Raw genomic sequence first — 26206 nt, 5'->3', positions numbered from 1 at the left:
CTTGTAAAATACCCAGAGTTCCTACTTCAAATTCCCTACAGTATAAATGTACCTTCTTTCTTTTAAAATACCTGAAGCTACTCAGTACTTAAACGTGACTTCTGACCGTCGGGTGGTCAACAGCGTCGCAGATCATGAGCAGCAATGTGACGCTTCTGTTCATGTGTCATGTGCTCTAATCGTTTTTTAGTTCAGCCCTGCTCTGCAAAGAGGCTTTTTCATCAATGCTGCGCCCGAAGCGAGCATGCTGTTAGGTTTCTTCTAGCCGACTTTTATTGTCAGCTTTCGCTGAAAAGTGTTGAATAGAAACAGCGACAGACAACTTCAGCAGCACCACATTTTTGTTCTCTGAGCGCTTCATCCATCCATTCATCCACTGCGGCGAGGATGGGGGACGCGGCGGCGGAGTGCACCATCAAGGTGGTGTGCCGTTTCAGGCCGCTGAACAGCGCTGAGGTGGCCCGCGGAGACCAGTACATACCCAAGTTTAAGGGGGACGACTGTGTGCTGATGGTGAGTGTGCGAAACAGTAAGCAGACCTTTTCACATTTTATTAACTGAAATTGTTGTTTTTTTTACATCGTTCTATATTTTGGGTTGGAAATGCTGATTTTGGAGGCACTAACAGTGGCTAATTAAGGCTAATGCAAGCCACTTAAATCAACTTGAACAGGTCATCTTCACCATGCCTGCACTGAGTTGCTGCAGTGTGACTGGCTGATGTGACTGCTTCGGAGCAGTTGAACATGAACATTCACTTTCTTTAATGTCTAAGTGCTTTTTAACATTCGTACCCCACCAACCTTCCAATTAGTAAATGACCTGCTCAACCTGCCAAACCACAGCCATCCCCCAAAATGTTCCTCACTGTAGTAAAATAGTTTAGAAACATATCCCACTTGTTTAGTAACTTGCGAACACACTTGAGCTGTGTCACATCAAGTATCTTATGTTTTTAATCTGATGCTCTTAAAGTGCCTCAGCTGAGGACACCCTGAAGGCAGAGGAGGAAGTAACAAAGCATATATTAAATATAAATAATTTGCTAAATATAACAAACATGTTCAACAAAGAAAATTTCAAAGAAAGAAAAATTAAAATCTCAAACCAGAAAACCCAGGGGGGGACACTGATCTAGAAGCAGATGACTCAAAGATGGCATGAGGAGAAAACAGTAATATAGGCTTATGTAAATGCATGGGTGGGAAATAAATAAAGACAGGAAATCAAAGCAAAGCAATACCCCCCAAAGAGCTGACCTTCAAAGTAAAACAAGACTAAAAGAGAGACCCTAAGAACAGTGGATAAAATATTACAAACACAAACTAAAAGTAGAAAACAGTGGGAAAAAAGATTGTGCAGTGAGCATGAAAAAGTAGGGCTGCTGTTGTGCAGCAAACTCTAAATTCTTGATGGTATACTTTACTATTTCTCACTGCTTCCACCTCTTGTTTAAAGGGCAAACCATACTACTTTGACCGTGTGTTCCAGTCCAAGACAACTCAGGAGGAGTTTTATAATGCTGTGGCTCAGAAGATAGTCAAAGGTAAGCTATGCATTGGAATCTGTTCATGAAATACAAAGCCAAACCCCAATCCTAAATGTGTTACTTCTTTGTACAGATGTTTTGGAGGGATACAACGGGACCATCTTTGCTTATGGGCAGACATCTTCAGGCAAAACACACACAATGGAGGTACTATGAAGTATCAGCTGTTGCTTTTTTTTGCTACTGGTCAAACATATTAAAAATAGCCAGGAAAAGCCTGAGATTCTGTGCTGTCTTACTTTTATCATCATGTCCTGAAGGGGAAGCTTCATGACCCTGAAATGATGGGAATCATTCCTCGAATTGTGCAAGACATCTTTAACTACATTTATTCCATGGATGAGAACCTGGAGTTCCACATCAAAGTATGTAGCTGAGCAACGAGGCAGGCGCACATGAAAAGATCTGATAAAGTCTCACTGTGCGCTTTTGTTTTGCAGGTTTCATATTTTGAAATCTATTTGGACAAAATTAGGGACTTGTTGGATGGTATGTACGGGGCTCATCATCAATCAGACCCTGTTACAGAGACCATGATTCATTCTTTGCTTTCATTTTCCTCCACAGTGTCAAAGACCAACCTTCCTGTACATGAGGACAAGAACAGGGTCCCATATGTCAAGGTAAGACAGACTGAGTGCTTCATTTTCAAGGCACAACATTGTTTCTGATTAAACTCAAAGTCTGCAGTCATACAGTCACAAACTTCTCCCTGCTGGTTCTAATGCATTAGTTATGAACAACAGAGCAAAACAATGATGCTAATGCGATAGCTTACCTACAGGGTTTTATGTATAAAGGGTAAGAAGGCTTTACAGATCATTGTATTTCATTTGGCATTCAGCTATAAGTCGCATAGACCATGACTGCATGAAGAAATCCAAGGAGATACAAAAGCTACTGAGACCATGAAGCACTAGCTCTCCTTTCATAAATATCCAGTGGAGACTGTTAGCGTGTCACGGTCCCTTCAGCTAATAAATGTGTCTCTATAAACCAGTCCTGCTGTGGGGCTACTGAGAATAATATTTCCTTGTGATGTTCATGTGTCCCCAGGGCTGTACCGAGCGTTTTGTCTGCACTCCTGACGAGGTCATGGAAGCCATAGACGAAGGCAAAAATAACCGAAGCGTGGCTGTCACAAGTGAGTTCGTACATTGCGGCCTCTCATGGGTTCATCCTCACTGAGTCTCCTGACTGTTGCCACACTCCCAAAAGCTGAGCCAAGAAGACATCTGTGAAAAACACATTAAAGTCAGGTTCTTTCTAACCATGGGTACACGATTTAAACTGAAGCTGAGCTGACTTAATTATGCACTTATTTTCTGAATTAAATGGATCCCATTATGGCATCAGTTAAGTTTGTTGGAAAATTATAATTTCTGTAAACAGACATCTGCATATGAACATACTGTCAGGATCCTGGGTCATTTGACCCAGCGTTCTTAGTTTTCCTGTGTTTCTGTATTATGTCAAGTTCATTTGTGATTTATTCTATGGTTCCTAGGTTTTGATCCCCTGCCCCTCATGTTTCTCTGTGCCCTCTGTTCTGTTTAGTCTTCTCTGCCCATGTGTTCCCCCTGTGTTGTTGCCTTCTGTGTCTCCCTCTGTGTGACTGTCTTATATAGTGATGTGAGTTATTGTGTTTTGCTCCCACTCCTTGTGTTCCGTGTTTTCCTCTTCCCTTCGTGTATTTCTTCATGTGCTCTCCCCATGCTCTCTCTCCCCTCCTGTCTCCCCTCCTGTCTGTGTCTCTGTTCTTCCTGTGTTACGTTTAAGGTCCACATCTTGGGTTAGTATTTTCAGCTCTGTGCCCTCCCTGTCTTGTTATGCATAATTGTCCTCAGCTGTGCTCCCCGTGTGTTCCCACCTCACTCATTACCTTCTGTGTATTTATGTCGGAATCTCCCTCTGTTCCATGTCGCTGTGATTTTGCATTCACCCCTCGTGTCTGAGAGCCTGCATTTTGGGTCCAACTCCTGCCCGCCACACAGCGATTCTTGACACATACAGAATCTGTAAGCATGGGACAACATTTTTGGTCCTGGAAGCTGGAAGCTGACTGTTTGTATCTAGTCAGACTTTGGTTGCATGCAGGTCCATGCATAGAGCCACTGTGATGGTAACAGACTGGTTCTTACATAATGCATTTCTACAACAGTTCACACCAGCACTTGTTTCTGCTTTCTATGTAACATTCATACTCCAATGGAAGCACCAGTGAGCAACTTCAGTATCTTGCTCAATGATACTTTGACATGCAGACTGGAGCAACCACCAGTCTTCTGATTAGTCGATGACCTGCTCTGCCTCCTGATCTGCAGCCACCACAACAAACGTTTTTGCTCTACCTGAGATCAGCAGGATAACACAGTCGGAAGGTCCTGTGTGATCTCCTAATTTAACGCTGTGACATGAAGATTAAAGGAGATGCTGATCTGCTGGGAAGGCAGCTGTGCTCACCACTATACCACCATTCCAGATGTCAAGGATTGGTTTTGGACTTTGGAGTTTGCATATCCTCCCTGTGCCTGCAGGTTTAAAAATACCAGTCCATTTCCATTTATCTTTCCACTCAGCAGGACATATTCTATGTTCAATAATTCCATTAAAAAGGCAAGAACAGCATATGGACAGTCAAGAGGTGTTAGAAGATGTGAGGCCTTTTAGATACCAGTCAGCTACAGCTACCTGTGTTAGTCGCAGCTGGAGTTTTTATGTATTCTAGTCTGGTTAAGTCTCATTCTTTTACCTTGGTAATCCCTCAGAAAAAAACACTTCAATGGGCCATTATTTTTATAGCGTGCAAACCTAGATTATCAGTAATAACTGTTTTTTTGTTTGTGTGCCCACATGTACATTCAGACATGAATGAGCACAGCTCCAGGAGTCACAGCATCTTCCTCATCAACATCAAGCAGGAAAACAGTAAGACTGAACAGAAATTAACCGGCAAGCTGTACCTCGTCGATCTGGCTGGGAGTGAAAAAGTATGATCCTCAGTACTCCTCCTCCTCCTCCTCTCTGACCTCTCTCATCTTCATAACCTCTGCAAATGTGTTTTTTCCCAATTTCAAGAGCCCGCCTCTGACTTGAACCAGCTAAAGAGTAGCTTTTAAGTAGTTGTTTATTAATAGAGTAGAAACCAGGCCTGATTTAAAACTCAGGGTGGAAACAGCTCTTTTACTCTCATTTACCTTTTCCCTAGTGGCAAAGTGTGTCTGTATTAAATGGATCGGTATGATAAAAGTTTAATGATGCTATCGTGCTGCCACTTCAGTTCAGGGGGGAAACTAGAGCAATCTTCCATCAGTAAAGTGTAAAATGTTAACAGACCAGTCATAGCGCTAAACCCTGGGAAAGCCATTGACATGCTTTGTCAACTTTACTAAGCTGATCTTGTTAAAAGAAAAAGGTTCTGAGCATCTGTTATGTGACACAGTTTTCAGCTTCACTATGACAATTGTGCTGTTTTTTTGTTTCAAAGGTGGGTAAAACTGGAGCAGAGGGTACAGTGCTGGATGAAGCCAAGATGATTAACAAGTCCCTGTCTGCACTGGGAATTGTCATCTCAGCTCTGGCAGAAGGCTCGGTGAGACACTTTGCGACTCTGCTTGGTGAAGCGTTAGAATTACTGCCACTCCAAAATGTGATTCAAAGTTTATAAATGAAATTCGTAAAAAGGAGAGGCTGAAGTGAGTTTATTATCACAAATGTGCTGATTCGTTCATTAGATATTTTGATCCCATAAGTTATATTTGCATGAGCATGGTGACAGAGCTGTGAAGTGGGGTGGGATTACATTAGCTCTTAACGGCTTCTTGTTTGCGGTGGTCATGGACAGGCTGACAGAAGAGGCCAGGCAGGTGTCTCTGTGAACCATTATGTTTACACAGGACATTTGGATCTGTGGTGACAAAAGAGAGCAGGTGGATGAGAGCCTGGAGAGGTGGAGGTATGCTCTGGAGAGAAGAGGAATGAAATCCAGTAAATCCCAAAATGTTGATTCTGTTCATCTGGACGTAGCGTTGTTCATCCAGTGGTGCTAGTTTCAGTCATTGTGCAATGTGCTCTTTATAAGGTTGGGGAAACCTGCAGTCAGCTGAGACTGAGGAAGTCACTTGGATGAGCGATGAAACGTTTATCCCACTGGAAACGCTCCGTCCAGATGAACAGAATCAACCTTCTGGGATTTACTTACCTAAATGATTGAGCATGCATAAAGAAATCCAGTAAAAGCATGACAGAATGCATGTGTGTGAATAAGAAGGTGGAGCAGAGGTAGTTTAAATACCTTAAACCATCCAAAGCAACAGACAGTGCACAAGAGAGGTGAAGAAGAGAGTGTAAGCAGGGTGGAGTGGGTGGAGATGAGCGTTGGGATGATTTGACAGAAGGACGGCAGCAAGAGTGAAAGGGAAAAATTACAAGATGAAAGTTAGACCTGCCATTATGTATGGTTTAAAGACGGTGGCTAACAAAAAAAAAAACAGGAGAGGTAGAGCTGAAGATGCTAAGACTTCCACTGGCAGTGACCAGACTGGACCAGATTAGAAATGAGTTCATCGGAGACAGTAAAAATGAGCGGTTTGGAGACAGTTATAGAGGCAAGGGTGAGGTGGTTTTGATATGTTCAGAGAAGGGAGAGTGGATATGAAGGATGTTGAATATTGAGCTGCAAGGCAGGAGGAAAAAATGAGGACAACAAAGAAGATTCATGTTATGTAGTGTTGTATGACATGCAGAGAGTTGGTGTGACAGAAGAGGATGACAGGGACAGGGTGAGATGAAGGCAGATCGCTGAATTCGAAGAATTTGTTGTACTGTTTCTGCTGATGTCTGCGCCTTAAACACTTAACACACTGGATAAATGTGCATATCACCATGTAATGTGTGCAAGATAGATGTTGATCTACTGATCACATCATATCTCCATTTTCTTGGTTATTACTATGACTATTTCCAGTTCTGGGGGGACTATCAGACCAGATTGGACCTCAAAAAATTATGCTAAAGATGAGCACAGCATGCTAAAATGTGAAGGCAAAGGTGTATATTTATGAAAAGTTGTGAAATCATCAGAGTGCAAACCACCTGTGTAGCTGTTTAGGTTAAAGGACTTGCAATACTGTGGAACAATCTTGTGTGCAAAAATAGGAACATCAGCCTGCAGCTGGAGACATTTTTTAAATATTTACTGTTTCTTTTTATTGTAGGACGGCATTATAGAACCTGAATACATTTTACATACCATAGATTTATCATAAGACCTGATCTAAGCCACCCTGAATATCCCAGGAGTTGCACCTATTTCAAAGCTCTAGGAACCCTGAGATGAACCATCGGCCTACTGCTCAGGAGCCTCCATAGAGGGTTTTTATATTGCTAAAATGTTACAAATTGAGTATATTATATTTTGTAAGTGCATGATAGTGGACTGCAGTCCTTAATTTAAATTGCTCAGTTACATTTCATCACAACAGGCTTCACTGTTGTAAATGCTGTTTGTGACATGCAGAATTATCATATAATGCGACATATGGTCCCTCTCAATCCGCCTAGTCCTACATACCATACAGAGACAGTAAGATGACCAGAATCCTGCAGGATTCCCTGGGAGGGAACTGTCGGACAACTATGGTCATTTGCTGCTCACCTTCGGCTTACAATGATGCAGAGACCAGGACTACATTGCTTTTTGGACAGAGGTACGTAGACACAAACCTGTCATCACATCTGTACAAATGATGTTACTGAACTGAAAGGTGTTCCACAAATAGCTACGTTTTAATATTAAAAGATTAGAGGCAAAGAAGACTGTGGTCTAGAGTCATAAATATGAATGATCCATAGGTTTGGTGTCTGACTCCATAAAGACAGGGCACCGACTTAAGCTCAGAAACACCGACCTCTGAGCTGGCTCTGCGGTGAAACCAGGCTCAACTGTGTGCTGTTAGTATTCAAAACAGACCGCTACCACTTTCTCACCTCTGTGTCTCACCAGAGCAAAGACCATCAAGAACCAAGTGACTATGAATGTGGAACTGACAGCAGAGCAGTGGAAGAGCAAATGGGAGAAAGAGAAGGAGAAGAACAAGACACTGAGAAACACAGTCACCTGGCTTGAGAATGAGCTGAACCGCTGGAGGAGCGGTGAGGGCCACAGGCTGTATTATGTGTGGGTTATGTGTGGGTCATTAAAGCAGAGGCAGAGGAGTTTGCAGACATATGATCATTGTTTTTATGTGTTTAATGTTAGTATGGATATGTTCATAACAAGGTTAAATCTTGTGTCCTTGTGTTTAGCAATTAGAGTTGAGCTGCACATGGATCCTAACAGGAGGCTTTTAAAGAAAGAGCTCCTTGTTTCTATATTTAATAACGACAAACAGTCCCCCGGAAAAATATGCAAGACCATGCCTGTCCTGCACTAATGCTACACATGAAGGCTCGTTAATTTTGACTAGTTTTCCTTTCTTTTTTTTGTATTAAGAACCTGTTAAAAAAAGGATTCCTGTGTGTGCAGTCATAATATTTTCTCTGATGGGGAGCTATTTAGGGTGGAAACAGACCTTCTTATATCATCTTTCTGCTGCTCCCTGCAGGAGAGAGTGTGCCAGCGGATGAGCAGTTTGACAAAGAAAAGGCCAAAGAAGAAGTCCAGGCCCTGGAGAGCACCCACCACAATGACAAGACGCCACCCAAACCTGCCCTGAGCTCCCTGCCAGGAGTCAAACTCACAGATGCAGAGAAAGAGAAGTACGAGGCGGAAATGGCCAAGCTCTACAAAGAGCTGGACGACAAGGTAACGAAACAACGTATGTATGTGTGTGTGTGTGTGTGTGTGTGTGTACGTGTATATATACATGTATGTATGTATGTATGTATGTGTATATATATGTATGTGTATATATGTATGTATGTATGTATGTATGTATGTATGTGTATATATATGTATGTGTATATATGTATGTATATATATATGAATGTGTATATATATGTATATATTAGAACATGCAGATAAAGTGCAATGCAGTAGCAACTGACAGATTTTTTAACATATTTAAATAGACATTACCTCAGGCAAGACATGCTATTAATCTCCAGCAGGATGACAGTAAAAACTAGAACACTGAATCTATTTCGGTAGTACTTTGACTTTGTGAGAGCAGGATGAAAACTATGAAAGGTTTCACAATTCCTGTCACATGAAATTTCACAATATCTTCACTTCATCTTTCTCTTTTGTTTTAATAATGTAAATTCATTCTTGATATTGGAATAAAGAGAATATATTTATGTGAAAACCAACATTCGTCTTCTAATTAATTGTGGTGAACTTATTTCTTTTGACCAGCAGGTGGTGCAACTGGTTGCTGTTCAGTATTGCTCTTTGGCAGGAGAATTATGTGAATGAAACATTACTGGATTTCTCTTTTCCTCTGCCTTTCCTGTAGGACGATGAGATCAACCAGCAGTCTCAGTTGGTGGAGACGCTGAAGCAGCAGATGTTGGATCAGGAGGAGGTGACACTGCATCCGCCTTGCCTTCCTTTCTTTCCTTCCTTCCTTCCCCTGTGCCTTCCCGCTGTTCCAAATCCCCCTAGGCACTCCTGTTAGCATAAACCTGGTGTGACAGCTGATTGCAGACCATTAGTAGCCCTGCAGGAGAGGTCAAACTGTAACTCACCCTTAGCAAGCACAGGAGCATCACCAGATTGAGCACATTTTTCTTCACTGTTCACAAATCTGTTTTGTAGTCCCTGCTGTTGATACATTTTTTAACATACTTTCAAACCTGACCATAGGAGAGCATCACTGAGCATCATTTACCTCTCCTAGCTATTAGCATCCTCTCGCCGTGACCACCACACGTTGCAGACGGAGCTGAACCGGCTGCTGGCGGAGAATGAAGCCTCCAAGGAGGAAGTGAAGGAAGTGCTGCAGGCCCTGGAGGAGCTGGCTGTCAACTACGACCAGAAGAGTCAGGAAGTTGAAAACAAAACCAAAGAGTTTGAGGCTCTCAGTGAGGAGCTGAACGAGAAATCGGTGAGCAGCTTGAAGCTTTGGGGGAATTTGCTGGAAGTAAAAACACTAATCCTAATCCTAGATGCTTTGTGATGTGTGTTATCGTCCACCACTAGAGCTCCTTGGCCTCCATTGACTCAGAGCTTCAGAAATTGAAGGAGATGACCAACCACCAGAAAAAGAGGGTCACTGAGATGATGTCATCATTACTCAAAGACCTGGCTGAAATAGGCATCGCTGTGGGAAGCAATGACATCAAGGTTCCCAGTTTGGCTCTGATACACTGTTTCATATTCAGAAAAGTGACATTTGGGTTAAAACTATGAAATAACAGTGCTTTAGACCACAAGCTAACAACTTGTGGTCTAAGAACTATCAACATCATCAGGTATTCAGGTGATCCTTGCTGAAAATGAGGATGGTTTTGCATAGGCTGGTTGCAAGCACTTAATTCCACTGTGGATGTATCTCTCATTCAATTTATTTAGTGGATTCAGTCAGAAAATGTAGAACATGAACCTTGATAAAGTTCCTGCCAAAGTAGAACTTCAAATCAACCTTTATTATCACAAAAAAAGAAAAGCACCCAATCTTGAAAAATAAGAAACAGAAACTAAACTATGAGTGTTGAATTTCTGCAGATAATGACTTTCAATAGTCCTTAAAAAATTGGTAAAACAGATTTGGTTGAACCAACAGTGTGAAATTGATTGATTCAAATGTAAAACTGGTAAAAGCACAAATATGCTCACAGAAAACGCTTCAGCAGACTAATGTTCTGCATATTTTATGATCAGACGACAGTCAATCAGTTTGTTGTCTAGTTTTAATAGGAATTGTGAGCATCTTGGTTTGTTTCCACTGGTTTCCAGTGTATCTCCAACTGCATGCTCTTCAAGAAATTTTGATAAACTCCTAATCTATTTTAAACTCCATGGATGGTCTGAGTGGGACTGAGTCTGAGGAATGTCTTTGACCTACGTAATGTTCTCTCACGTCCTCAGCAACAGGAGAGCAGTGGTCTCATTGACGAAGAGTTCACTGTGGCCCGTCTCTACATCAGCAAGATGAAGTCAGAGGTGAAGACCATGGTGAAGCGCAGCAAGCTGCTGGAGAGCACACAGACCGAGAGCACCCAGAAGCTGGACGAGACTGAGAGCGAGCTGACTGCCTGTCAGCTCCGCATCTCCCAGGTAACAGCTGCTTAACAACTGCTGCCATCTCAGATGCTGTCGCCATAGTGACATATAGTTAAGATGTCAGATTATGTGGTTCTATATCAATAACAATGGGGCCTAACAATTGGGTCTGGCCTAAAAGAACTGTCATTTAATTTGTATGAGTCCTTTTCATGTCTTTCGTTGGCCGGTCGTTGTTTAGCAAGAAGCCAAAATCAAGTCCCTGACGGAGTCCCTCCAGAATGTGGAGCAGAAGAAAAGACAGCTGGAAGAGAATGTGGACTCTCTCAGTGAGGAAATAGTCAGGACCAGGGCCCAGGGTGAGCAACACACTCTCTGCTCTCCATTCTGTTTTTGCACAAGGAGCCCTGTTTGGCTAAAGGTTTGTTGTGGAGAAGGCAGTGAAACTGCTGTAAGAGGTCCTTAAACTAACTAATAGTTGTCTGTATAGCAGGGGTGGGCAATCTCAGTCCACGAGGGCCGGTGTCCCTGCAGGTTTTAGATGTGTCCTCGAACCAACACAGCTGATTTAAATGGCTAAATTAGCTCCTCGACATGTCCTGAAGTTCTCCAGAGGCCTGGTAACGAACTAATCATGTGATTCAGGTGTGTTGACCCAAGGTGAGATCTAAAACCTGCAGGGACACCGACCCTCGTGGACTGAGATTGCCCACCCCTGCTGTATAGTGACTCAAATGTTTTAGGACATAAAAGCTAAAGCAAGTGGGTACAGTGGTGCAATGGTGACCTTAAAACAAAGTCTCACACACTGATTTTAAAAAATAAAGTCTTGGAAACAACCCTGAATAAAAGGATTTAATCTTCTCTGGTGTTTTAGGGCTATTGACCAGTCAGATAGGGTAAAATCCACATTTCTTTAAAAATGTATTTATTATATGTACCGGCCACTTCATTAGGTGCACCTTGACCCCTTTTGTCTTCACAGCTGTCTTAATTCTTTGTGACAACTCACATGTGAAAAATATTTGGATACATTTTTTGTTGTGCATCGCGGTGCAGCAGGCAGGTCCCAAATACAGGACACAGAGAACAGAACTCAACCTTAACGGTAGTTTTACTGGTGGCTTCATAGGAACCAAGGTGCAGAATAATAATAGAACTTATTAACTAGGAAAATCTCTTTGGAAACATGGAACTCACAGGGACCCACGGCAAGAGGGACAATGTGACAAAGAGCAAGGGGGAAACTCAGACAATTGATACACAGCAGGTAATGAAGGGAGAGGAAACAGATGGGAAACAAAGTGGGAACAAATCAGGAATAACAAGACAAGGGAAGTTAAACTTGACACAAGACTATCACAATAAAACAGGAACAAGCATACACACTGAGACCCAGACTATGACATGCCAAACTAACACAGGGATAGAAGATTAAACACAGAGACAGAACACAGAAAGACTAGACAGACACGGGAACGTCACTGGGGGAACAAAGGGATCACAAAAGATATAGATTTAATAAGCAAGAAGGTGAACTAGAATCCTACAAACTGAGAATATAATAAAGGGCAAACTTAAAGGTATCCTTAAAACCATAAAGAAACTTAAAATCCTGGGTCCAAGATCCAGGGACCATGACATTTTTATTGTTTTAAACCTGAATTTGTAAAACTAAACTTGAATAAGTCATAAGTATTGATTATTAGCATTGAACGTTCAAAGAAGTATCTGTGTTTATGGATTTCCCTGAAAGTCATGTCAAGTAATACCTGTTTCTCCTTTAAATCTTGTTTCCAGTAAACTATGAAAAGGGTTTACATGATGTGGCAAGCTTAAGAAAAATACTGTTTGTACTTGTTTGTGCCATAAGAAACTAAAGAAGATCCATTGTTATATCCCAGTTGTTCCCAATAACATGGATCATTTCTTCTCCTTCCAGAGAAGGTTAATGCCATGGAGAAAGAGAACGAGATCCAGTCTGCAAATGAAGTCAAGGTACTGTAACACGTACAAAGTGTGATTGCCCACCTCATCTCATGCAGTGACTAGCTGTTTTTTTCCGTGTCTTCAGGAAGCTGTGGAGAAGCAGATCCAGACTCACAGAGAGGCCCATCAAAGGCAGATCAGCAGCCTGAGAGATGAGCTTGACGCCAAGGAGAAGCTTATCACTGAGCTGCAGGAGTAAGACACCACATCACCTAATGCTTGTCTCTTTGAGCGAAACTTACATGACTCGGCTGATTTTATCCCTGACCTCTGTGCAGTCTGAACCAGCAGATCATGCTGGAGCAGGAGAGGCTCAGAGTGGAGCATGAGAAGCTCAAGGCTGCTGACCAGGAAAAGAGCCGCCAGCTGGAAGAGCTCACGTAACATCTCTCGCGTTTATTTAACAGGAAAATGCACACTTGTTTAGCAGAACTGTTTTCCAGTCTTATTAATGCTTGTTTCATGTGCTGCAGGGTGCAGCAGGACAGGAGGGAGCAGGCCAGACAGGACCTGAAGGGACTGGAGGAAACTGTGGTCAGTTATTGCCACAAGTTTTGAAATCTGTATTTGCTTAGAAAATGAGTTCACCCACTACACAACAAACCTCTTATGTAAGTAGCTGTTAGCAGTAGTATGTTGCTGGGCGATTGTGGCTCAAGAGTTTGGAGTTCACCTTGTAATCGGAAGGTTGCCGGTTTGAGCCCCGGCTCGGACAGTCGTTGTGTCCTTGGGCAAGACACTTCACCCGTTGCCTACTGGTGGTGGTCAGAGGGCCCGGTGGCGCCAGCGTCCGGCAGCCTCCCCTCTGTCAGTGCGCCCCAGGGTGGCTGTGGCTACAATGGACCTGCCATCACCAGTGTGTGTATGGGTGGATGACTGAATGTGTAAAGCACTTTGGGGTCTTTAGGGACTAGTAAAGCGCTATACAAATACAGGCCATTTACCAGGCCATTTGCTATGGAGATTTCGATCTCCACCAATACAACAGAGGTAAGAGGAAAAACAGTAACATTTTTAACATTCAGCTAGCATTAGCAAATATGGTCACTTCTGGTGTGACTGTGAGTATGAATGGGTGTCTATGGGTGGGTGGATGAATGGATAGATGGATGGATTTGATGGATTATGGAAAGCCTTTCTAGTGAAATTGGTGTAATTAGTTTCCTTTAATCAGCTTTAATCATGTGACCTCTTGCCACATTCATGTATTTTTGCACAAAGAGTAGTGGTGCTCAAAGATGTAATTTTTGGGAGCAATAATTAGGTATGAACTGACATGATGTGACATCTCAGTACAGCCTCACTATTATTTTTATGGCTCACTAGCCCAGATATAACCCAGATTTGTTGCCAGCAGCAAATGATACATTGTGACATGAGTTTGGAGGGCGATTTCTTGTCACCGTTATTCTTTGCAAACCTGTCTTTCTTGTCTTGTGTTAGGCACGGGAGCTGCAGACACTTCACAACCTGAGAAGGCTCTTTGTCCAAGACTTATCCACAAGATTAAAAAAGGTACAAGTCCTCAAAGTGTTTCTGTGATGGAACACATTTCAGCTCTCGGAGCAGATATGTAACCTCCCATTCCCTGAATGTTGCCATGGTGGATCATCACAGTAATTGCCATCTTGTGATCTGATTTGTCATCTGTTAAGACTCCTGTCTTACACAATATCACATGAGCTCTTCTTGCCTCGACCACGACGTTTACCTGGAGTGAGTCAAACAGCTCCATATTTCGCTCATGCACCGGCAACACTCCCATTAAATCTGCATCCTTAATGAAATTTTAATGAATCCAGGGAACACAACAGAAAGTGTCTGCAATAAGTAGGCCATCTGATTCTTCAAAGGTAGCAGCTGTAATTTAGGGACCTGGGCCCTCAGTGCTGCTCATCTCCTGCCTTCCAGCGGAAGCTTGATGAGACAAAGGCAGAGCAGGCTTTCCTGGAGCACACAGAGAATATATTATGCTGCTGTACTCATCCAAAAACTGCTACTTATCACCACATTTAGGCACAGATGGGATTATCTGGATCAGGGCTCTTTGGTTACAGAATTATTTTTCACTTTGACACGGATTTGAAAAACTGAAAGCAACAAAATAAATTACATAGATAACAAAGTTGTTTGCTGTGCTTGGACAGAATGCTCAGATGGACTCAGAGGACACAGAGAGCAGCGCTGCCCAGAAGCAAAAGATCAGCTTCCTGGAGAACAACCTGGAGCAGCTAACCAGAGTTCACAAGCAGGTAGAAATAGATGCAAGCAAAGTGAGACGAGTGTCTCCCACTCAAACTGGCATCTCAAGGTTAAAAGCTCTATTTTTTCTCTTCTGTTTTAAATTCCACAGCTGGTACGGGACAACAATGACCTACGCAGCGAAATCCCAAAGATGGAGAAGCGCCTGCGGGCCACCGCTGAACGGGTCAAAGCCCTGGAGACCGCCCTAAAGGAAGCCAAAGAGAATGCAGCCCATGACCGTAAACGCTACCAACAGGAGGTGGAGCGCATTAAGGATGCCGCCAAGCCTAAAAACATGGGCAGGAGAGGGTCAGCACAGATAGGTAGGTGGCACCACTGTTTTAAAAAGCGACGTCTTTTACCAGACTAAAAGGTAGCAGTTAGCTAAGCTTGATGTAATCTTGCTGTTTGTTTTGAGATCAGGTATGACACATTATAAAAATAATTCTCAAAAGCTATATAGATGTTGATAATCCTGGTACCCTGGGCAGATTATATAATAAATTTCATCCAGATTGACTAACAAATCTAGGCGGAGTTTGGGACCAGGGAACATATATATAACACTATGATTATTATAGTAGGTTTTGTACGTTTTGTAGTTTTTTTGTTGTTTTGGACAGGATCAGGCTAATCATTGATCAGTGTTTTTTATTTTTATGCTAACCTAGGCTAACAGCCAGCTAGCTTTAGCACTAAAGTGATAAAGCTAGGCTAACAGCCGCCTAGCTTTATCACTAAAATGATGCATATACGTCAGTATTTTATTAATGTTCTCATCTGATTCTCAAACAGAAAGAAATTAGTGTTTGGGCTTTTTAAAAATATCAGTGGGCCATTAACCTTCCCTCTGTAAATGATTGTTATTGTTTCGCTGTGTCCAATCCAGCCAAGCCTATCAGACCTGGTCAGCTGCCAGGGGCTCCCATAAACTTCAGTGTCAACAGGTCCAACCTCATCCAGAACAACCACCCTACCGGCATTAAGGGAGGAGGAGGCAATAACAGGCAAGAAAAACATGCACCCTGTTTCCCTGCAGTCCCAGGTTTATGAATTAGCGTTCATGTTTGCTTAATCCTAATACTTTGAGTAACCTCTGTCTGAAGATGGCCTCCCAGTTTATAATTAGCTAAGACAGATGGGCCAAGTAAAGGCTTTTTGAATAATGGCTCAATTACAGCTGCCTTAAAAGCCTCTGATACGTATCCTGTTGATAGAGATAAATTAATCATATTGAAAATTGATTAATTCAGTCTTGTAGAAAGGGGGACACAAAAACGTGACAAGCCAGTGATGACCAACTTATCAACTCTAAGATGATTCATGTTTCTTTTCTCATTCATTCTTTTGCATCTATCCACAAGTTTATGGACTTCATTATTAATTGTTGTCAAAATTTCTCCCCCTCACAGTCCCTGATGGTACTAATACTCACTCAGATACAAAACCAAAGAAGCAGACTGACGTGGACATCCATCAGCTGAATCGTTGCACTATTCTTCCAATGTCTAAATGTGTATTTATTTACTGTACATAAGCGCAGCATAAGCTGCAAAGCTGCTCTTTTAAGCTCTGTAAGCACTCATAACGTGTAATAGTGTCCTGCAAAATCCACTTTTATTATGACAGGCTGGTGTGTTTCCTTTTCCCAGGCACAGATAATATTTTACATTGTGCCAACATGCATGTACATACAGTATCAGACCTTGATGGCCACCTCAGCATGAGAGCAGAGATGAAAACAAGGCTGAACGAAGGCCTTGATTCTTTCGTCTGTTTGTTGACTTATTGATTGGTTAAAATGTGACATGTGCAATTCACAGATGTCACAAAAACTTTTGAAGGCAAAAAACCCCCCACTTTAGTTGTACTCATAGGAAAAAGGAAGTTTTGACAGGACTCTGTGCAGTCCACTCTTGCTGTTCCCATAGGATTTACGAGGGCACATAGTAGCCAGGTGCTGCTAATCAAATGCACTTGATTAACAGATCATCAGCGAGTGTGAGCGCCTCTATGAAACAGATGTTTTGCCAGTTTGCTAGTCTGGAACATTCGGATGTGTTTTAATAATGTTCCACAGTTTTCCCAGGGGAAAATCACCAGAAATTCTCAGATTGTGGAGTTTTTGGAAAATCTGAAAAACAAAAAAAACCCCGCCAAGAGCTACGTCTCTTAGCATGCTAAATGCTAACGTTCATGACAGGATGATTAGGAAATGACTGCACAAGTATGACTTGTTTGGAAAGGTTGCCAGGAGAAAGTCTCATCTATTGGAAAGGAAGATGGCAGCATGATTTAGGTTTGCAAAGTTGTATCTGAAGGAACTGCATGACTTCTCTGGGTAGATGAGGCCAAGTGTGAGACCATCTGTCCAACAGCTTAAGCTTGGCTGAAATTGGGTCATGCAACAGGACAATGGCTGAAAAAAAGAAAAGGTGTTGTTTTGGCTCAGTGACAGTCCAGACCTCAACCTGATTGAAATGTCCTTATGCATAAATTCAGTTCAAAACTCAACAAACTGAAGCAATGTAAAGTTGTGTTGGCCAAAATTCTCACATGATGTAAAGTTATACAGAAAACAATTACTGCAAGTTAATGCTGCTTAAGGAGGTTATACGAGCTACTGAATTGTGGGGTGTACTGAGTTTTTCACTGGACTGCACAGACTACTGTGAAAACTTTCTTTTTCACGACTGTGTCTTAGTTTATGTCACTGAAGTTGCACTGCTGCATTGCAGCACCTTTTGCTGGAGACAGCAGAGGGCAGAAATGGCATAAGCATAAAGCATGACCGTGTCTAGCATTATAGAACAGAGAATGATCTGCCTATGTGTAATTGTTATTATTGTAAAGATACCTCAATAAAATCAATCTGGAACTGCTGTCAGATTTTGGTGTGATAGCTTAACAAGCTAATAACGATGATGCTGAAGCAGCAGTTTTTTGTCCCTTAAACATTTAACATTTTATTAAATGAATCTGTTACTACAGTGCTGGGTTCAGCTTCCACTGCAGTTTTCAAATGTATATATTAATAATTATTAATAAACTTTAATTTGAAAGCTTGCTTGGTGACTTTATTTCCTGTACCATCAGGATAACTCAATGGAGGGGGGGTTAGTTCAAGTTCAAGGTTCTTTATTTGTCACATGCATAGTTATACAAGTATAACACACAGTTGAGGAGATGAATAAACTACACAGGAGTATATGGGGGAGGGGGGGGGGCATCTATTAAAGTGAGCGGTAGCAAAGGAAAAAGCTTATACTGAGTTGTATGTGAGACTGGACGCTGAGGAAGGAGAAAGGGACTTGTGGTGATTGGCTGCAGACAGAGATTGAGTATGTGCAGCATGATTAAGAATAGAGATGGAAATGTGCTAACATATGACGAGTGTTGAAAAGGTGAAAGGAGGACTTTGATGAGCTGATTAATGTAGAAAATATGAGAGGGTATGAAAATAAACAACCAAACAGGAGGAAAAGAAGACCACAGAAAAGATTGATGGATGTCATGGGCCAAACACAGGTTTGACAGAGAAGGATGCTCGGGATAGGGTGACATGAAGGCAAATGATCCACTGTGGCAATCCTTAAAAAGAGCAGCCAGAAGACGAGTAGGAAAATAAATACAAGAAAAACAAATTCCCTACCTAACACATTAGGTGGGGAATCCTGCCTCAGAAAATTCTGAGCATCAGACACTTGGTTTCCTGTATTTTGGGAAGTTTTTTTTTTACTTTCAGTTTAGCGCGGGAGACACAACTCAGGCACCATTGAACAGTTTAACATCTGAGTGAGATCTAAACTTTGACAAGACTGAGACAACATCAACGGGAGCTGAAAAAGGTCCTGGCTGTTCTTTTGCGTCATACCAACTTGTACCACAGGATGGTGTCCTAACTCAACCAAGGCAAGTCACTGAAAGCATTCCTATGCTGTTTTCCAGACACTCCCGAGTTAGCCTGTTCCAGCTTTAAAGTCAGGAAAGTGAGAAAAAACGGGATTCGTTTTCTACTGTTTATATTGAAGGCCGCCATCTTGGATTGCTAACTTGTGGTTGGCGGGGCTGCTCTGACTCTCTGAGTAGGAAATCCAAGTTGAGTTGGCATTCCAAAATTCCAAAGAAACAGCAAAAGCGAAAGGAACAGCAATACGCATGGAAAAGTGCAATGTTGCCCTCAGTGATAAAAGTCTGAATTAACATTTTCTGAAAAAACTGAAAGCAAGTTAGCAAGTTGCTAGCACACTAGCAAAACGTTAAAAAAAGAGCAAAACAGCCAAAAAACCTCTCTAAACAAGACTGATGTGTACTGAAATCAGTGCTCGGAACTGTCATTTCCTCTTTACAACAACACGTTGTGTTTTAACACAGAGTTGTTTATGACACATTCATACATTTTTCTAAGATACTATGGTTGTAGTGTTTTTGCCAGAGGCTAAGTCTGGGTGAGTGACTCCACTGAAGCCTCCCTGCTTCCTGGCACTAAATCATTCATGTTCCTGCTTGGATGGTAAAACACTCTTCTTTGATCACCAAAAGAAATTTCAGCTCAGTAGCCTATGTATGTTTGGTGATGTTACACGATTTAAAGACTGTGAGAATTAAAAGCCTGGTTCTGAAGGGAAATAATTTCATCTTACTGTCATGACCTTTACCTTGAGGAAATTTACAACTATTCCAAGTTTACCAGATCAAAGTCAAAGACCCCCAGGGTGTTCGGCCGGGAGAGGCCAGGGAGACCTCGAGGCTCTGAAACCCGTCTATCAGCGTTGACAGACGGGCGGAGTGGGAGTGACAGACGACTGCTGTGTTAAATGCCCCAACTGCCACAGGGTGCAATAAAGTACGCGAACTCAAACCGGAAACAAGTTTGTTTGTTCATGAAACTAAAGGTCCATCAAAAATCTAAAAACTATTCAACTGAAAATTTTGCTGATTACTTTATCACATCATGTAGGATTATAAACGCAAGTTAATTAACTCCCCAAGCCTTCAAGGATTTGTTTTTTTTACACAGTAAAATTTTCTTCCTAAAAAAACAAAACAAATGTGTGTTTATGTGTGAGGATTTCCTCTGAGATGAAATGTGTATAATATGATAATATAGTAGCACAGTCCAAGGACTACAACTCCGTTCAGCGAGGAGATTGTTATGCTTGGACAAATTAGTATTGCGGAGTATTGTGATATAAATTTTAGTGAGCAAAAATATAGATATAATAAAATGTGTTCTTTACGATGCAAATTAACTTCAAAACAAAAGTTCCCTGTAAAGTTCCCGTAGCATAAGACGAATAAAACAATAAAATAACCAAGAAATATAATTATCTGTTGCTGATTTGATAACCGTGTTTTTTGTTTTTTTAAATAACCTCCAAAATGTGTAATTAATGCACATTTGATATTTTTTAAATAAAACTCTTTTCCATTGTTTTGTACATTTGTGGGTACAGAGTCTGTCAGTGCCCCACAGCTGTGTGACTGCATCAAGCGTAATTCATTTTCCAAGAAATAGAAAAGTGCAAAGGCAAGGTTGTCTGTTACTAATAATATTATTATTTTTGTTATGATTATATAAATATGGCTCTTATGGTGATAGCGTTATCGTGATTATCTCCAATAGCGAGAATTTGACGGAGGCAGATTTATTTTGGCAATTATGACCGGATGTGCGCTGTTTCCGCTCGGAACTTGACAGCCTGTGGAGAGGCGGCGGATTGCGAACAAGCTGGCTGAAGGACTTGAGGTCTTCTGCGGACTCAGTCGGAGCAGGCGAGACTGAAATAGGTTAGAAAAAAGTTCCCTCGGAGTACCTCTGCGGTCGGCACGAAGCACGGAGAGACGAAGCGGGAGTTTCTTTTTTCTCGAGGTGAGTGATTTTATCCTGGCGGGGCGCGATGGTCAGCGCGAGGCTATTGGCTTCTGTCGGAATTACTTTGTTGCTATGGCACGCTGTGGCAGAGCGCGCGGTGGTTCGTACTCGAGTGAACCTGCAGTGCTTTTGTCCACGCATGAAGCTTCTCGAAAATACCCCGAAAATGTCTGCTAGTGGGAAAATAAACTAAAGAAACGTTGTTGATATTCTACTGAGAGGGTAATTAAAGGTTCCACGTGATAGCATCACTCCGTGTTGATGGGCTAATTTCCTCTCGGTGTTTTTGGTTATTTGTCCCGGTCCGGGAGGCGACATAAATAGGAGGAGGGGGCTTTCTTTGGCAGGCATGCCCTCCTCTCCCCTCGCTCCTGGGAATCCTTGGTGATGTCGATTCGGAGACCCTTTGTCATGAATTCACATGGATTAAACTCCTTTGTGTTGCGTTACTGCAGTGTGTGTGTGTGTGTGTGTGTGTGTGTGTGTGGAAGGGACCCTACCCCCCACCTATACCGCCCCTCACCATCGCCTGCCCCCTCAGGCATGCTCTGAGTCCCCCCCCCCCCTACAATTTATAGACTGCTTGCCTTTAGAGGGGGCTTTTCCAGTGCTGTGTCAGGGAGAAGCAGCGTTTATTTCCCATTGATGCTCATCATATGCAGCAAATAACCCGCATAGATGGGATTGCAATGCAGCAGCAGCAGGAGCACATGTTGGAGTGGATGCTGCTCATCCACACATCTGCTTTGGGTGAAGCATAGGGACAAAGGCAGTGCAGGTCTCAGGGTGTTTCTGCTGCTACAGTGGCTTGTCTGCAGATGTATGCAGGTAAACGCTCTGGTCGTGATCTCCTTACTGATGCCTAGCTTAATATTCTTCCATCTACACCCACCCAGCTGAGAGACACTGATTTAACATGTTAACGGTGTGCAGCAGTGCAAGTCATAAACATGTTCGTTAAGAATCTTTAAAAATGTTTTTCCAGAGACCTATTTCTGTCACCGGATTGTTGTCACTGGTTGAGGATTTCGAACCACCTGGCTCCTCTTTTAAAACTCCACAAAAGAAACACAGTAAGTTTATGGTTATCAAGGTCCATATCGACAGGGACAGGCAGTATTTGCACAACATCCCTTTTTTTTTTTTTTTGTAAGAGTCTGCTGAGCAACAAGTTGGCCAGTGCGCTCCTGTAAAGCTGCACAGTGCTGTGACACCCTGCTGTGCAGTGCTGGGGATTTATTTCCAACAAGATTTACTCTCGAGTCCTCTGCCAGAACCACAGCAGTTGAAAGGAGAGACGAGGAGCTCCATATTTCAGCTGCATTCTTGCTGAGAAGTTGCTTTTAATAATTAACAGTAGTGACTAGTGGAGCTGGGGGCCCCTTCCGAGGCTAGTGATGTCATGCTTGATCTCCAGCCAGTTTCTCTCGGTTTATGCTCCTATTAGAGCAGATTTAATCGTTTGGTTTTGTGGTCATTTGTGGTCAGTGTGGGAAATGGTTTTCCTTGGGTATATTTGGGAGCCTTTCAGATAGGTGCCTCAGCTTCACATGCTAGTAGTTATCTGTTACAACCTTGCATACTACTACGTACGCGATCAGGGACCGAAGAGCTTAAACTCACTGCTCTCTGTGTTAGCTTCCTGTGATGAAGTCAGGACAGTGACTGCCATGCAAACTATGGTGATAATGGTGTTATCACGTGGAAGCCCTAACAGGCACGTGACTACATCTTTGGCAGCTTTGCTCATGGTGTCAACTGTAGATTGTGTCTGAGTGGTGCATTCTTGCCCTTGCATGTTCCTGAAGAGACGGTCATTCATAAAGGCTGATGCATGTGTAATTTGACATTACAGTTGGAGGTTGTGCTGGGACAAGCCTGGACCGGGCTGCTTTCAGAGACACACACCCAGAAAGCTGTGGCTTGATGCAACTGTAATACTTCATAGTGTTGAAACAGATGAAACAGACACTATTAAAGCTCATTATGGACATCTTTCATGGGTTCCCACTCTGGCCCAGACGGCTCTTACCACTGTAAATCTATTCTGGGTGTAGCTGTCTATTTCTTTACGTAAGGATGGGGCCCTTTGTAGATTTGGCGGCATGTTCTCACGCCTCACTAATAGCAGCTGCTTTTGCCGCCTAGACTTCAGTCTGTGGCGGCTGGTATTTCAGGGGCAGGAGAAGAAGAAGAAGAATTCAATATGAGGAGATATTAGGTTAACTGATGAAAGGATACTATCTGATGGCTCAATGACAGGTCTCGTCCCAAAACAAACTGCACAGGAATGGCGTGGGGCCCAGCTGTCTTCTGACTCACACACTGAGTGTACATGATATAGCAAAGAGATCGCCTCAAGCTTTTAAGAGGTTTCACACAGTGTCTTGTAGCTGCATTAATGAGTAATGATGCCAAAGCTGCAGAGCAGGACTCATAGACTTTATATCAGGGATTCCAGTCATGTGGTCCAGAACCAGCCTGCAAGAGGATACAGTTTTTAAATAAAATACTGAGATATTCCTGGTGCGATGATGCCAGCATTACAACACATCGGATTAAAAATGCACGTCGATTTAAATTATTATTTTTTAAAATCTAAACAATGGTTTGGATCATGAAAAACAGAAAACTGTTATTTTCCTTACAACTCTCTAAATGAAGGTTTTATGACTTTCTAGATCCAGTGTGATCTGTAAATTGTAATATCCATGTAATGACACTCTCGATGAGTTTGGAAGAACTTAGGGATGTTGAAATTGCACATCTCAAGCTGTATAGCTTCTGTTTTCTAAACGAATGGCTCTTTTGTGGGCGACCTTGGCTCAGGGGGTTGGGAATCGCATCTGTAACCGGAAGGTCGCCGGTTCGATCCCTGGGCTCTCTGTCCTGGTCGTTGTGTCCTTGGGCAAGACACTTCACCCTACTTGCCTACTGGTGTTGGCCAGAGGGGCCGATGGCGCGATATGGCAGCCTCGCTTCTGTCAGTCTGCCCCAGGGCAACTGTGGCTACAACTGTAGCTGCCTCCACCAGTGTATGAATGTGAGAGTGAATGAATAGTGGTATTGTAAAGCGCTTTGGGTGCCTTGAAAAGCGCTATATAAATCCAATCCATTATTATTATTATTATTATTATTATTATTTACATGTGAAATTGAGCTAAAATTATTTTATACATTATTTGTTGTCTTTCTGGAGACTAATTGGGACCAAAATTTACACAGTAAATGTAACAATCTATTTCGTAATATTTCACATTATCGACTGAAACTATGAACTCGTGAGGAAAGGTTTTATTGAGGCCATAGATCAAGGAAGAAGGAAGTGGATTTTCCCATAGACTTCCTCCCAATTGGACTTCTCTTTACACCCTGAGAAACTGCATGTTAATGGCCATTAAAAACACTCCATGTTGAAGACACTTGCACTTGGGCTTTACTTTTTAGACGGGGGAGCTACATCCATGAAGCACATTTACTGAAGTGCAGCCTTGCTTGTGTGCCTGAGAGCTACACAAAGGCTACCACGGGCTGGTAGTGGTTTTATACAGTGCATGACAAGAAGCTAATAAAATGATGCCGACTTTATTTTTAAGTGCAGCCACTGAAAGAACGTGGCCTCCACAGTGTCGTTATAGTCATTAAGATTAGTGTGTGGGGTCATGTTGCCATCACCTTTAGCTCAGCAGAGGACGATCGGATTACCAGGCTGGATATCCTTAGTGGTCGTATCCGTTATCAGGGCCAGTCAGTGTTGACTGCCTGCTTGTGGTTGACTCACCATCCGAGCACGTCTGACTGGGGGAACATTGTGTCATAATGTGAGCGTGTTTCAGCAGTAGCGCTTTGTGGTTGTGGTTATAAGCTGAGTAATAAAGTGGGGTGTGGATACCCAGGCCATATAAATAGCAGAGGGTTTGTGTTGTTTACTGGATGTGTGTGTTCAACTTTGCTCAAAGTTTTGTAGTCTTTAAAAAAAAATAAAAATTAACAACTTATGGTTCTCCTCTGTCTTGTCTTCCTCAGTGAGATATGAGGAACCCTGCAGGCCCAGATTGCTGATCAGCTGAGGCAAGCACTTGTTCCCACAGACATGGCTGACAGAGAGGGGCTGCCCATCGCTCCGGGACAGGTCTACATTGAGGTGGAATATGACTACGAGTACAAGGCCAAAGACAAGATGGTGGCTATCCGGCAGGGAGAGTGCTATATGCTGGTGAAGAAGACCAACGAGGACTGGTGGCAGGTGAGAAAGGACGAAGGCGCAAAGGCATTTTATGTGCCAGCACAGTACGTCAGGGAAGTGCGCAGGGCGCTCATGCCCCCCCAGAAACCCACCTTGAGGGCCAAGCCCGCCGTTTTGGACATCTGCCGGGCCTCCAATGAGAACCTCAACAGACCTCAGCCAGAAATGTCCAGCTTCGGACGCCCGTCGCCTTCTTCCACCCCCTCTCCATCTTCTGATCGCGTCACTCCGCCTGCACTGCCCAAGGATGCTAACCAGAACGTGGGGAGTCCCCACCACTGCAAGCTGGTCGCTGAGTTGGTACTTCTCCACAATAACAACAACCACCACCACCCCAACAATTCCACATTGCCACGGACGCGGGCTGATTCACCAACACCAAAATCGGGGAACAACCACAAAAGCCCGGATGGCAGCAAGACGTCCCCTCTGAGCGAGTTGCCTGGAGAGGGGCTAAACAAGCTCCGCAACGACTCGGAGTCTGGAGACGAGCTGAGCAGCAGCTCAACAGAACACATGCAGGTAAGCTGCTGCTTAATTTCTATTAGTAAGCCTTGCTTTGCGCATTTGTGCATTGCTTTGCAGGTGCACCAAATACCACACAGGGTGACACCTTTGGTTCTGTAACTGCTCCCCTCCCAGCAAAAGTGACTCACTCTTATGATCGCCATTCATTTTCTGTTTCTTTGTTCTCTCAGCTATGTTTTTTTTTTCCCTTTTCTGTTCACGTCTTCCTCTCTCCCTGGTTTATTTCACACTCTTTGCTCACATTTCCTCTGGGCCATCTGCAAATAGCTGCCCTCGTCCCAGTCACATTCTGTCATTGCGTAGAGAGAAGTTCCAGCTTCTTCATTCATCATCTTGCTTAGCTGCAATCGTTCATCAGCTGTGCATCATTTGCCAGTTCTGAGTAAACGCATCAACAGTTGCACGTGCTTATTAAAATCTGCTGTTGCCTTTGAAGCAGAATTTGTCTGGTTTGTACAGACGGAGTGGGGTGAGGGGGTTGCGTTGTAGTTGGGCCATTAACGACTAAATGGTTTTGCTTGTTAAATGCAGGCTTCTATAACTGAGTCTTCAGGTAGATCGAATATAAGGCTGTGCAGCTTTGTTGTCACTTTAGCTTTTCAAACACTT

General features: G+C 42.8%; 2 protein-coding genes across 6 annotated transcripts in view; both read left to right on the top strand.

Annotated features, from left to right (window-relative positions):
* The first annotated feature begins 227 nt into the window (after positions 1–227).
* LOC147322763 (kinesin-1 heavy chain-like) lies at positions 228–18003 on the top strand. Its single transcript, XM_086307336.1, has 26 exons — positions 228–513; positions 1459–1546; positions 1623–1696; positions 1810–1914; positions 1990–2038; positions 2117–2172; positions 2606–2693; positions 4415–4539; positions 5037–5141; positions 7112–7257; positions 7554–7702; positions 8155–8354; positions 9007–9075; positions 9391–9597; positions 9693–9836; positions 10581–10769; positions 10957–11074; positions 12658–12713; positions 12790–12899; positions 12983–13084; positions 13178–13238; positions 14148–14219; positions 14852–14956; positions 15058–15271; positions 15838–15955; positions 16361–18003. Exons 1-26 carry the CDS (start codon positions 388–390, stop codon positions 16365–16367), a joined length of 2883 nt encoding a protein of 960 aa, XP_086163462.1. The 5' UTR covers positions 228–387; the 3' UTR covers positions 16368–18003.
* A 2641-nt stretch (positions 18004–20644) lies between these two features.
* arhgap12b (Rho GTPase activating protein 12b) overlaps positions 20645–26206 on the top strand; it is a 63072-nt gene continuing 57510 nt past the window's right edge. For all 5 annotated transcript variants that reach the window (XM_086307335.1, XM_086307332.1, XM_086307334.1 and 2 more), the window contains exons 1-2: positions 20645–20820; positions 24850–25591. In XM_086307335.1, coding sequence (XP_086163461.1) covers positions 24917–25591 — 675 coding nt within the window. In that variant the 5' untranslated portion in view covers positions 20645–20820; positions 24850–24916. The remainder of the gene's footprint in view (positions 20821–24849; positions 25592–26206) is intronic.

The sequence above is a fragment of the Aulonocara sp. 'chitande type north' Nkhata Bay genome, linkage group LG9 (genome assembly GCF_057382095.1).
Source record: "Aulonocara sp. 'chitande type north' Nkhata Bay isolate Kocher_YH1m ecotype deep benthic linkage group LG9, A_spYH_male_GT1.1, whole genome shotgun sequence".
Taxonomy (NCBI): Eukaryota; Metazoa; Chordata; class Actinopteri; order Cichliformes; family Cichlidae; genus Aulonocara; species Aulonocara sp. 'chitande type north' Nkhata Bay.
This window is presented reverse-complemented; position numbering and strand designations above follow the sequence as displayed.

What these genes read in the sequence shown, in the direction of transcription:
- LOC147322763 (XM_086307336.1), top strand. Translation starts at nt 388, where the DNA reads ATGGGGGACGCGGCGGCGGAGTGCACCATCAAGGTGGTGTGCCGTTTC. An exon ending in GGGACGACTGTGTGCTGATG is followed by an intron (nt 514 to 1,458) that starts GTGAGTGTGCGA and finishes TCTTGTTTAAAG; the next exon opens with GGCAAACCATACTACTTTGA. An exon ending in AGTCTGCAAATGAAGTCAAG is followed by an intron (nt 12,714 to 12,789) that starts GTACTGTAACAC and finishes CCGTGTCTTCAG; the next exon opens with GAAGCTGTGGAGAAGCAGAT.